The following is a 14,487-nucleotide window of genomic DNA, read 5'->3' as shown; positions in this document are numbered from 1 at the left end:
CGTTTAGGTTTTTGATTTATGTTTATAAAAATTTTATAAACTGATTTTTGTTTATTTTTAGAAAAACATAAAAACAAACGTAAACGTTATAGGTTTGAATAAACATATTTTTTAATTAAAAAAAATTTGTTAGTCAAAAAAAAAAAATTATGTTTAAAAACAAACGTAAACTCATTTTTTGAGTTTATATTTTTTTTTTTCAAATTTATAAACTGAGACAACCATTTATAAATCAAAAAAATTATCAAACAAATTTTTATAATAAATTTTAAAATTTTTATAAATATAAATTAAAAATTAAAAACGAAATAATTACCAAACACACCTCCTATTTTTATTCATAAAGACTTCAACCTTCTCATGCATAAATACAAGCATTCCTCATCCTCCAATTCTCTGAGCCAACAATCTTCAGAGACTTCACTCATTTGAAAAGAGAGAGAGAGAGAGAAGAGAGAAAGAAGGGGAAGATGTCGAAGGAAGCCAGCGAAGATGCGCGAACCCATCACCATGGGAAGGACTATGTGGACCCGCCACCAGCCTCTCTCATGGACATGGGTGAGCTCAAGCGTTGGTCTTTTTATCGAGCCTTAATTGTTGAATTTGTAGCCACCCTTCTCTTTCTCTATGTCACCATCGCCACGGTCATCGGTCACAAAAAGCAAGAACTTTGTGACGGGGTTGGCTTGCTCGGCATCGCCTGGTCCTTCGGTGGCATGATCTTCGTACTCGTTTACTGCACAGCCGGCATCTCTGGTACCACCACAACCCCTTCAAACTTCAAATATTTCAATATCTCACTAGTTATTTTGATTTTGAAAGTAAAAGTTGTTTCGAAGCGAAAAATTATTTACATCATGCATTAAAGAGCAAGATTAATATCCGAAAATCCAAGCAAATTTTGCCATCATGCAATTTTCGGTTAATATTTCTAAAATACTTCATGCATCCCCTCTGGTAAAACTTTTTGCTTGCTTAATAATAGTTGGTTTAAAAAAAAGATGTCTTTTTTCAATCCTGTACTTGTAAAATTTTTATTTTATTATATTTCTCAATAAAAAAATAAATAGTTTATTTTAAAAAACACATTTGCCTATATTTTTTTAAATAAATATGTTAAAATAACAATGTTATAATTACATGATTGATTTAATTTTTTTTAATAAAAATAAAGGCCGCTCAAAAATAAATAATTCAAATTAATTTTACTGATGTTAAGAATTAATATATTAAGGCCTCGTTTGGAAACTCTCCCGTTTAGTCAAAAAGTCAAAAAGTTACTAAAAAAAATTAAAAAGTCAACAATTCATACTAAAAAGTCAAAGATTCTTTTTTTTTCTCTACTTTTTGCACATCTTTTTGTAAAAAGTTAAAAAATCATTTCAAACATATTAAATTTTTTTATCTCATATTTTAGTCAAATAGTCAAAAAATTACTAAATTAACATATTTCCAAACGAGACCTAAATTACAATAAAAATATTATAGTCACTCTATCGATTTACATCTTGAATGTTTAAAGAGACAAATTGATGGATTACTGGGCCAACTATGCATAATTTGAATTATCTGATGAACTCGTAAATGTTACTGGTAACAGGGGGTCACATAAACCCGGCGGTGACATTTGGAATGTTAATCGCAAGGAAGGTGACGTTGCTGAGAGCGGCGGCGTACATGGCGGCGCAGTGCTCGGGAGCCATATGCGGAGTAGGGTTGGTGAAGGCATTCATGAAGCCTTACTACAACAGGCTTGGAGGTGGAGCCAATTCGGTGGAGGCTGGCTACTCCAAGGGCTCAGCCTTGGGTGCAGAGATCATTGGTACTTTCGTACTAGTCTACACAGTCTTTTCCGCCACCGATCCGAAGAGAAAAGCTCGTGATTCCCACGTCCCCGTAAGTTGCTTTCTGTACTCTTTTTTTTTTGCCATGTAATGTAATTTAGGCTCATTTGGAAACACGGGCACTGCTGGGGACCTCAGTCGGGGTGACCCCAGCGCCCCTACCTCCACTTGGGACTGTGAAAGCAAGATCAAAATAAATAAATAAATAATTTTAAATAAATAATTTTTAATCAATCAAAAATTAGTGGAGGTTGTGAAGTCACTTTCCATGCGATTCCAAGGTATTTTCCTTGGAAACACAATTATAAGCTGCTTTTTGACTGCATGCTCAAACTCCAAAAATAGCTTTTTGTGGCCATGAATTAATTTGGAATTGTGGTTACGAGTCAAAAGAAAATTACAAAACTACCCTCCAAAGGTGGAAAATGAGCTACATGGTGAAAATGTGTATCTTCTAAATTGGATAGGGTTATTTTGGTCAATTGACATTAAGACATAAGGACATGATAACATAAATAAATATTAAATAAAAATAGTCAAAAAATAATTTTTTACAAACTTTTCAAATGACTTTATGAAAAAGTCATAAAGTTTAGTTAAAAATCAAATTATAGCTTTTTATCATTTTTTCAAAATACCCCTTAAGCTTGGTTTGATATTAAAATAAAAATAAAATTAAGTAGTTTTTATTTGGACACTTATTAGATCAGAAGTCCTGAAGTTATAGGGTCAATAAGCTCAGTTTTAATTTTTTTAGTCAAAAATATATTATTGGTTGAAAATGATACTTATTTGTCTATCTGTTCAAATGTAGCCTATGTGCACATATGTCATTTATCTATCTAAAATGTCATTTATCTGTACACGTGTCACTTATCTATTCACTCATATATCTAATATCACTTATTTATCCACTTCACAACTACCAGCCACCGCTGTTGGCCAATGACGACCTTTCGATATTTTTTGGACCACTTTTAAGACGTATCTTTGTCACCAAAAAAGATTAAATAAACCAAATAGCATATAATTTCATGTGTAGATTTTTTGACAATTAACCCTTTAATATTTTTTAAAATTATTGCTAAAAAAATGATGAGATCAGTAAATGCCAAAAAAAATATTATTACTTTTTCCCATTGGCAAAGTTTAGGTAAGTTGATGTTTTTTTTTTAGTGTACCTTCTCTCATGTTCAAATTTAAATTTGGGAGAATTTGAAGGACTTGTGGGTCCACAATCAATCCGTTTTGATAATCCAAACTATTTATTTTATTGAGTTTTCAGTATATATCATCCGTAAAAAAAATTAAATTATCTGATAATAATAATTATTAAAAGAACAAAAAAGAAAAAGAAGTATAGTTTGAGAGTTATGATTCTATGTGATATGGAACAGGTGTTGGCACCATTGCCAATTGGATTCGCAGTGTTTATGGTGCACTTGGCTACCATTCCCATCACAGGCACTGGCATCAACCCTGCCAGGAGTTTTGGTCCTGCTGTCATTTTTAACAACGACAAAATCTGGGATGATCAGGTACCTTCAGTTATTTTATTTTATTTAAAAAAAAATTTGTGTATTTTTTACTTTTAATTTCACTCTTATCCATTAAAAACTATTATTTTTAGAATTCACTTTTTAAAAAATTTATTTTTTTATTTTCTATATTTTTTTATTTTCACTGAATTTTTTTAATATTTAAATATTTTTTTTAATTTTTAAACAAACCTAATATAAATACACTTTAAAAATATAATATTTGTGAATTTTTTTTAAAAAAATTTCACTAAATACTAAAAATACAGAACTACAAAAAAAACCAAAATTTAGTACATTTTTCTTATTTTTGTGTATTTATAAATTTTTTAAAATATTTTTTTACAAATATTTTAATATTTAGATACATCTAAGTAAGGCGCATCTAAAAAAGTAAAAAAAAAAAATTACTTAAAATTTTAAAATTATTCACTAAATATAAAAAAAATACAAAAAATAAAAAATTTAATTTCTAAAAAATTGAATTCAGAAAATTAAGGTCAAACAGACTGATTGTCATTTTTTTTTCATTCTTAAAACTACTAATTTTATCTGATTAGACTTGAAGTTTTTATTTATTTATTTTTTATTCAAATGAAAGTTAGGATAGATAAAGTATTGTTTTACAAACCAAAACAGAAACAGAGGGGGAGTACTTAGAGCATCTCCAATGCATCCTCCATAACTTCAAATATGAAGGATTTGTTCCTCCAATCCATCCTCTAAATTCATCTCTATTTGGGAGGAGAATGAGTTGATCCTCCAAATATGAAAGGAGGATGAAAAATAGAGGATACTCTCTAAAATACTATTCATTCTATATTTTTTACTATATTACAAATAACTTTTGATATGTAAATTTAATTTTTATAAAATTGACATCATTAAAAAATGTGAAATCATACCTTTAAAATGAGTATAATATTAAACATATTTTACAAAAATTTTAAAATTAAATATTTGTTAATGAACAAAAATTACTTTTTGATGAAAGGAGGATGAAGGGTTTTGAAGGTTTGTGGTTGGAGTTTGACTGAATAATAACATACTCTATATTTACTTTTTGAATAAAAAAATTATTTTCATCCTCTTGGTGAGAGAATTGGATTGGAGATGCTCTTAGGCCTCATTTGGGAAGAGGTTTTTTTAGTAATTTTTTTATTTTTTGGCTAAAATTTGATGTAAAAAAAAAATTAGTATGTTTAGGAGACTTTTTGACTTTTTACAAAAAAATATGCAAAAAATATAAAGAAAATAAAATCTTTAACTTTTTAATATAGATTGTTGGCTTTTTAATTTTTTTAGTGACTTTTTAGCTAAAAAATTCACTTGCCAAAACGAGGCCTTAGTCCCTCAAGCTACTGCTAATCAATTCTGCAACTAAAAAGGATTGAATGGTTGCTCGGTGGATCCTCTAAGAAGACCTAGTGTTCCTTCTGTTCACACCAATGTTAGCCAGAGCATGTGCACTCTGATTTGCCTCTCTTGGAGTGTGCTGGATGGTGCAATTGCATCTCTTTAACATGAAGTTAAAATCCTCAATTAGAGCTCTGTATAGGCATGTTCTTTCAGCTCCTCCTTTGACTAGCTCCATAGCTGTTAAGGAATCAGTCTCTATATTCTGCATGATGATTGTCAGACCTCTATACAGACCCCATAGTTCAGTTTCTAGACTAGTGCAATTGCCCAGGTATCCATAGTATCCCCACACCCAGGTGCCCACTTCATCTCTAAGCAGCCCTCCATATCCAGATTGGCCTGGATCACCTTTAAAGCATCCATTAGTGTTCAATTTGAGTTTGCCTGCAATAGGAAGAGACCATTGAGTTAGTACAGGTTCTGAATAAAGAAGATTTAGGGGATTGAGAAAGGCTTCCTGTGTTTCCTTGGCCTGTTGTAGAATTATGCTAGAACTGATGTGAGAAGGCTGAGTTTGGTTTTCAAATGCTTCCTTGTTCCTCTCTTTCCAGATTGTCCATAAAGCTGTAATGAAGATGATGAACCATTTGGTACCAAGCATCTGCTTTTTGCATCTCATGTTTGTTTTGATCCATTGTTGAAAAGTTTTACTGTTCTCTTTCTTCCACCAATTAAGGTCTTTGAGAATGATCCAAATGGATTAGGACACCCTCTCAAAAGGTTCCATATCTTCTCTAGTGGTTTGGCACCTGGGACTTGAAAATTTTTAATTTCAACTACCGTGGTCTAATTGGAAATGGTTGTCCAACTCACTAATCACTAGAGCCTAATTTGATAGACAAAATGTAATTTCAAATTTTGAACAATTTAAATCATACAACTAAACACTTAATTCTTTTTATTTATTATTTTGAAATGAGGGATGGAGAAGAAAATGTGTGCTTAGCTGTAGGATGTAAATGATCTAAAATAGTTGAGGCTGCAACTCAGGTGATTCGATCCGGTTGATCGTCTTTCCAAGCTCAATCCAAAATGTAGAGAGATCTGCCTAAATACGAGCTTGAGCCTGAGCCTCAGTTTAATTTAATAAAGTCGGGCTAGGCTCGGGTTACCCAAATTCAATCCAAAAAAAATCATCTTTTGTTTTCTAACCTAATGTATGGCAATTTTTAAAAATAAAAAATAAAAAATATCTGAAAAACATACAAACATGAACAATTATAAGAAATTAATTTGAATTATGTTTACCAAATGATACGAAAATATTACAACACAATACGATTTAATTCAAACGATGAGAGAACGATATGTAATTTATAATGTTTTAGTTTATTATATATAATTTATATATATTAACCGCAGAATTTGAGTTATTGGGTTGTTCAGATTGTGAAAACCCCCGCTCAATAAATTTGTACCCAAGTCCTGAGCAAGTTTAAAATTATATTACCCAAGTAGTAAAAATTTACGGGCTAAGCTCGGATTGCTCGAGTTAGGTCCACCCATGTCACATGACTTGGGGGTTGTTTAGCAAGTGGATATTTTAGTATAAAAAAATATATCAAAATTCACTAAAAAAGTCACCCCAAAAAAAATAAAAAAATTCAATTTGTACAAAAAAAATTAAAAGATTTTTTCTAATTTACTCTACAAAGTTATTCCTACCCATTCACTCTACTATTTGCACATTCTTTTGTAAAAAATTAAAAAAAAATTCAAACATATTTAATTTTTTCACCTCATCTTTTTATTAAAAAGTCAAAAATCACAATAAAAAAAAAAAAAAGGAAGTAACTTTCCAAATAGAATGAGCAAGAAGATGGCCGTTTGATTATAATTTAGATCGTCAAAATTATAAAATAAACTTTTTACCCATTAGGTTATGTTTATATCATTACTGTATTTTGAATAAACTATTTTCGTTTGGGTTGTATGAACGGACAATAAAAATAAAAATAATAATTTAAGGATGAAAATGAAAAAAATAAGATAATTTAAGAAATAAAATTAATTTATGTTTTACTTTAGGATAAATTACAAATACGCTCCTTAAGATTTGTTTAAAATACAAATTATTTTATGTGATTTAAAAAATTATAAATATCCCTCTATTTGAATTTTTTATTCAACAAAATTAACTGAAAAAAAATAAAATATCTAACTGTTCTGTTACATAATAATAAAATTACTTAAATTATTAATTGAAATATATTTTTAATATCTTTAATTGATAATTTATTAGTAAAAATGACCATCTGTTATGAAATTAATTACTTGGGCAAATTACACGAACGGTCCCTATAGTTTGGGACTTGTGTCACTTTAGTCCCTGACTTTTTAATTGTGACACATTTGATCCTGAATTTTGAATCTTATTCCAAATAAGGACAATTGAATATATTATTGCTTAATTTCAAGGGCAAAATCGTCAATTTGATAAAATATAAACAAATTTGATAAAAATAAATGTCAGAAAAATATTTTTGAATATTTAAAAATTATTTCTACCTACTAAGGATAAAATTATATAAAATTAATAATTCTTTTAGACATTTATTTATTTATATCAAATTAATTTTTATTATGTGTTTAAATGATGATCATTTAATGGGTTTTTTATTTTCATTAGCTTAGTTTCTATTTTTTCAAATGTCAAATATAGCGACAACTTTAATATCGCTATTAAAGCAATCCATTAAATCAAATCCAAAACTAAAAATATTTTATATATTAAATATATCGATTACACCTTATAATCCTAACAATCACTCATTACATGGTCATCATCCAAACACTTAATAAAAATTAATTTTATAAAATAAATAAATGTGTAAGAAATTTATCAATTTTACATAATTTTATCTTTGATGGTAGAAATAATTTTTTAAAATTTTAAAATATTTTTTTGACATTTATTTTTGGCAAGTTAGTTTATATTTTATCAAATTGAAGACTTTGCCCTTATTGTCCTTATTTTAAAATTTTTAAAAATTATTTCTACCTATCAAAGATAAAATTATATAATATTGATAAAGTTTTTAGACATTTATTTATTTATTTATTTTACAAAATTAATTTTTATGATGTGCTTGGATGATAACCATGTAATGAGTGACTGTTAAGATTACAATGTGTAATTAAGGGTGTCCGCGGTTCGGTTTAGGACGGTTTGCGGTTCGGTTTGGACCCGCCCGCATCTATGCGGTTTGGGAAAAAATCAACCCGCAACCGCCCGCAATGCGGTTTGCGGTTTGTGCGGATAGGGTTCGCGGTTGTGCGGGCGGTTGCGGGCGGTTTGCGGATTGAACTTTTTTTTCAAAAAATTATTTTTAAACCTTTTTTTTCATATTTTCTAAAGTGCTCCCACATTAATAATTAATAAACTGAAACTTATAAAATAAAAAAACACAACAAATTCAATTCGTAACCTAAACAAATCATTCAAAATCTACATTCTATCATTAACTTACATTCATCCTATCCTACATTCATCATTCATAATCCAAATAAGAAAATCTTACATTAAAAATTCAACATTCATCATTCCAATCTTACATTTAAAATTCAACATTCATTATTCCTAACCTTCCAAAAAAAAAAAAAAAGAAGAGTAATTCTTCATTAACTTACATTCATCCAAAATGCGAAAAAAAATAAAAATTCATTAAGTTACATTCATCCAAAACCAAAACGCAATTAAAAAAAAAAAAATTGTTGTCAAACTTAAACTTCATTCAATACAAACCCATGAAATAAAATTAAAGCACTTCTAAGATATCAAACTTCATCTTCATGAATCACATCCAATTCAACTTTTGCAAATTCCAATTCTAATTCCATGCATTTGGTTGATGAACCCTACACAAACAAATTGAAAAAATATAAACTTTAATCTTCAATTATAGATAGTACGAAATGAAAAAATAAACAAATGTCTATATATTGCATCTCAATATAGTAAGAAAATGTGTTGATATGAAAATATTACCAATGAGTAAATGGATATTAGACATCAATTATAGCATCAACATTATAGGTTGAAGTTGAAGATGAGCTTGACTCCAAAGTACCTAATTAAAAGTCAAGAAGAGAAAATTAATAAAACTTACATTAGAAAATGAATAATAATACAAATTAAAATAAAGATAAATAAATTCTCATTTACCCGAGTCATATTGCTCAAATTCTTCCACATCATCCATCGCCTTTCGAAGAGAAATTGGAAGGTTGCTTCGAAGTCAATTTTGAGTACATACAAGAGCTTCAACCATAGAAGGCGAGAGTGAACTATGAAATGGGTCAAGAATACGTCCTCCCGTACTAAAAGCCGACTCCGATGCAACGGTAGAAATAGGTATGGCCAACACATCCCTAGCAAGTTGTGATAACACCCTATATTTGGTTGCATTCAACTTCCAATAATCCAAAATCTCAAATGTTTGATTCTTTGCAAAATGTTCAACCTCGGATAAATATTGTTCCAATTCCGACTTAGATCCACTAGTGCATCGCCCCTCCAAATAGGAATTAAATTGGGAGTCAACTAAAGAATAGGGATCATCATCATCATCATCTTCCACCATATTCACAACTTCACTCACACTTGGAAATTTCTCATTTGAAGGATAAAGTGCGACATAATGGCTATACAAACGACTCAAGCAACTCTTAACCTTGCCTACCATCTCTTCCACCTTCCTATTATCTCCAATAAACAAATTGGAAAAACAAAACTCCAAGTATGTCATTTTTTTGGTAGGATCAAGAACCACTGCAACATACAACAATAAATTGATTTTGCTTCCATCCCCCCAATACTTGCTAAACTTTAGCTTCATAGTCTTTGCCATTGTGCTCAAAGTATCATCCTCCTCCAAAATTAATTGGTTAATTTTGCTTTCAATAACAAACATCTCTTTGTAAAAAGCATTGGAAGTAACAAAGAGAGACCCCGGAAATTTCTTGGTTGCAACATAAAATAATTTTAGAAACCTCAAAAAAATTCTACACTTTTTCCAATCCAACTCATTCGGACTTCTTCTTATGCCACCATCAACATCCTTAAAATAAGGTTCAAAGTTGGAATCCACTAACCTCAATCGGTTAAAAGCCTTCTCATACTTTTCGGCGGCCTCTAACATCAAATAGGTAGAGTTCCACCTAGTTGGTACATCTAGGCATATAAGAGCTTTTGAATCAAGTTTGAGTGTGGCTGCACACTTCTTAAAAACATCATGCCTATGAGGAGAAGACCTCACATATCTCACCGCAAGTCTAATGTTGGCAATAGAATCATCCATTTCTTTCAACCCATCACTCACAACGAGATTAAGAATATGTGCACAACAACGCATATGAATAAACTCATGTTGCAAAATAGCCCCCTTCCAATCTTTGGTTATCGTTTTCAAATATTGAATGGTAAGATTATTTGAACTAGCATTATCAACTGTTAAGATGAATATGCTATCAATGTTCCACTCAATTAAACACGACTCAATTTTTCGACCCAATGTTTCTCCTTTGTGATCCTCAACTTGTTGAAGATTTATGATTCTTTTTTGAAGTTTCCAGTTATCATCAATGAAATGAGCAGTCAAACACATATAACACAAATTCTGAATAGATGTCCAAGTGTCCGTAGTAAAGCAAATTCTACGACCCTTCATGGCCTTCTTTAACTTATCCCTTTCATTCTTGAATATGTTGAGCACTTCTCTAGATATGGTTTGACGAGAGGGAATTGGTGTGAATTTGGGTTGCATGACATTACAAAATCTTCTAAACCCAACACCCTCCACAAATCTAAATGGTAACTCATCAATGACAACCATCTCCGCAAGAGCCCTTTTACATGTATCAAAATTAAAAATTGTTGCTACAACCTCAACACCCTTTTCATTTTGTTTCGATTTAAGATTTAATGTTTGTTGACCATCTGTATCCTTATTTGGATATTCTTTACAATTGGGTGTATGACTCCTCAAATTGCTAGTCCTATGAAGTCTAGAGTCAGCCATATACTCTTTCTTACAATATTTACATACGGCTCTATGCTTCCCATCGGTCCCTACAACCTTGTCAAAATGATCCCAAACTATGGATGGTGCTCTCCCCCCTCCACCCTCACTCTTTCTCTTTGGGGGTCTATGAGGCTTAGGTTCAGTTTCATGTTCGGGTTCGACTAAGAGGGGATTCATTTGAGAATTAGAGGATTCCGGAGGTACAAGATTGATTGCGGGATATTGAATACTATCCTCCATTTAAACTGGATTACAAAAACAGTCAAGGATTCAATTTTAATTCAATCAAACAGATTAATTCAACAGATTTAATCAAAAATTCCCTAAAACTCAGTTTTACATGTAAATCACATGTAAATCAGTTTTTATAGGCTAACACAAACACAAACACAAACTATCAAGAAGACTATCAAGAAGACTGGATTAACTCTTCTTCCTTGCACATAACACAAACTATCAAGAAGACTTTTGAAAAGTTGAAGGTATATAATTAGGCAATCTGGATATCATATTAAATTCAAACAGGCTGTGCAGTTCTGCAATTGCAATGCATTAAAAGGAAAAAGTTCACCTTCTGGAAGAAAGACATTACAGGAGTTGGAATCATCATCATAATTTATGTATTAGATATAAAAAAAAGTAATCACAAAAACTTAAAATGGCCATGTATTTACATGCACTTTAAGGATGAAAACTTGTCCACAATATCAGCATTATGACTACTAAAATGCACTTTAAAATACAACTTGGTAGGCATTTATAGGCTAAAATGCACTTTTAGTCGTTTTTTATTAAAATTCAGTTTTTGATTAAAATTCCCTAAAAACGGACAGATTTCCCTAAAATTCAACAGATTTAATCAAAAATTAATTCCAAAAAACAGAATTATTTTTAATAACAAATTGAATTCCAAACAGATCTATGAAGTTGCAAACAGATCTATGAATTCCAAAAGTGTAAACCAACACAGACAGATCTATACAAATTCAACACAGACAGATTTAAATCAACACAGACAAATCTATACAAATTCAACACAGACAGATTTAAATCAACACAGACAAATCTATACAAATTCAACACAGACAGATTTAAATCAACACAGATAGATCTAAATCAACACAGACAGATTTAAATCAACACAGACAGATCTATACAAATTCAACACAGACAGATTTAAATCAAAAAATCTGTTGCTTAAATCAAAAATTAAATCAAAGATTATACATTCTAAACAAACAAACACAGACCGAAATCGGGGCGAGAGAGAGAGAGAGAGAGAGAGAGAGAGAGAGGCTTACCTGTGAGAGAGAGCCGATCGATGTGGATGCAAAACCAGAGAGTAAGAGACTGAGATGAAAGAGTGAGGGAGATGAGATAGTAAGGGAGATAGATCAGAGTCAGAGAGAGACATATCTCATATGTTCGAAAAAAAAAACCGAAGATCGGGGAGAGAGAAACATAGACAGAGATTAGAGAGAGGGGCTTTACCTGTGTGCGATGAGGTCGATCGATCGGTCGATCTTGTGAGAGAGAGATTCGATCGCTGAGTGAGTGCACAGATGAAAATCGCGAGTGAGAGTGAGAGAGAGACCGAGAGGAAGAGAGGAGATAGATATAGTTCTGATGAATGAGTGATGAGTGAGTGTGAGTGGGTTTGATTAGGTTAAGGTTTTCTTTGTTTTGGACGATCAAATTTAAAGGGGCAAAAAAGAGGTAATTTTGAACGGTTCAGATCAGATTTAAAAAAAAAAAAAGAAAAAAAAAAAGAAAAGAGTTTTATGCGGGCGGGTTGGGCGGGTTCGGGTCAAACCCGCAACCCGCCCGCAACCCGAAATTTACATAAAATCCAAACCGCACCTTACCCTAATGTGTTTGCGAAACCGCCCATACATGCGCGGTTCGGATCGGGTAGGGCGGTTTGGGTGGTTCGGATGACCCTATGCCCAGCCCTATGTGTAATCGATATATTTAATATATGAAATATTTTTTATTTTGATTTTTTTAATTTAATGGATTAGTTTAATAATGTTATTAAAGTTGTCGCCATATTTGACATTTGAAAAAATAGAAACTAATTTAATGAAAATAAAAACTATCTATTACACGGTCATCATCTAAAAACATAATAAAAATTAATTTAATATAAATAAATAAATGTCTAAAATATTTATCAATTTTACATAATTTTATCTTTAGTAAGTAGAAATAATTTTTAAATATTTAAAAATATTTTTTGACATTTATTTTTATCAAATTTGTTTATATTTTATCAAATTGACGATTTTGCCCTTGAAATTAAGCAATAATATATTCAATTGTCTTTACTTGGAACAAGATTCAAAATTCAATGTCAAATGTGTTACAATTGAAAAGTCAAGAATTAAAGTGACGCAAGTCCCAAACTATAAGGACTATTAGTGTAATTTACTCTAATAACTTTAAAGGATTTATATAAATAATTTATATTTTAAATAAATTTTAGAAAATGTACTCCCTCCGTCTCAAAATATTAGTCCTTCTTCAAAAACTAAGTACAAAAATAATATAAATTTCTTATTTTGCCTTTCTTTTAAATTCATAAACAATATAAAAAGTACAATTATAACATTGATATTCTTTAAAAAAATGTACTATCAAAGGGTAATTTTAAAAAATTAATTTTTTTAAAGTGTAATAATTATATTATCAAAAAAAATTAAATTCCCTAAAAGAGACTATTATTTGGGGACGAGAAAAGTATTTATAATTTATCTTCAATTTATTATTTTGTGATTATGTGATGGACGAGAGTGGTGATGATTTGAATAATGAACAGTGGATATTTTGGGTGGGACCATTTGTGGGAGCACTTGCAGCCGCTATTTATCACCAACATGTACTCAGAGCCGCCGCCGTCAAAGCTCTTGCATCGTTTCGCAGCAACGCCGGCCACTAAAACCTTTTTAAACCCCACTCTATCTATCTACCCAATTAAACCTTGTATGTGTGTGTGTGTTTTTTTTTAATTTTTTTTTTTCTTTCTTTTATTTACAACACATAAATCATTCAGATAGTGAATAACGGAATCAGACATAGAAAATATTAATTGAAAAAAATGTCTATTATTACATTTTCTGTGTCTGATTTCCGGAATGGTTTCTATGTCTATTGTTATAGGCTTATAGCTAATATGTTGTGGGTGACTATTGTAGTAGTAATTTGTAGTGTATAAAGGGCCCCTTTTTTGTTTAGAACTGTTGGGACGGTTTTTTCTCTTTAATGTATGTTAAAACTAGTGTGGTGTGAATTACATTAGTTAAAAATTAATAGTGTCCATTTCATTTGGGGAAGTTATATTTAAAAGTTTAGCTCTTGTAATAAAATAAATTCTGAATTTTTAATTTTATCAATTTATATTCTAAATTTTTGATTTATTTTCAATCTAAATTTAAACTATTGGTTTATTTTCTTTAAGTAAAATTAAGGAAAAAATTAATATTTTAATTATTAAATTTAATGAAAAATGATATTTTAGATATTTTATATATAATTATCTTAAGTTTAATGACTAAAATATCATTTTTCATCTATTTTAATTAACGAAAATAAATTGATAATTTAAATTGAAAATAAATTAAAAAATTTAAGATTTAAGATTTAAATTAATGAAATTAAAATTTT

General features: G+C 30.1%; 1 protein-coding gene and 1 long non-coding RNA gene across 2 annotated transcripts; one reads left to right on the top strand and one right to left on the bottom strand.

Moving 5' to 3' along the window:
- The first annotated feature begins 365 nt into the window (after positions 1–365).
- LOC114309409 (aquaporin PIP2-7) lies at positions 366–14,060 on the top strand. The gene is made up of 4 exons (XM_082867081.1): positions 366–756; positions 1,601–1,896; positions 3,242–3,382; positions 13,643–14,060. The coding sequence occupies exons 1-4, from the start codon at positions 471–473 to the stop codon at positions 13,760–13,762; spliced, it is 843 nt and encodes a 280-aa protein (XP_082723207.1). The 5' UTR covers positions 366–470; the 3' UTR covers positions 13,763–14,060.
- On the bottom strand, positions 8,021–9,716 carry LOC145789744 (uncharacterized). Its single transcript, XR_014328027.1, has 3 exons — positions 8,967–9,716; positions 8,790–8,871; positions 8,021–8,659 (listed from the first exon to the last, which is right to left on the bottom strand). It is a non-coding gene; the product is annotated as an uncharacterized LOC145789744 (long non-coding RNA).
- Positions 14,061–14,487: the final 427 nt, after the last annotated feature.

The sequence above is a fragment of the Camellia sinensis genome, chromosome 4 (assembly GCF_055761805.1).
Source record: "Camellia sinensis isolate YWXY chromosome 4, ASM5576180v1, whole genome shotgun sequence".
Taxonomy (NCBI): Eukaryota; Viridiplantae; Streptophyta; class Magnoliopsida; order Ericales; family Theaceae; genus Camellia; species Camellia sinensis.
The sequence above is the reverse complement of the archived record's forward strand: the minus strand, read 5'-3'. Positions and strand labels throughout refer to the sequence as shown.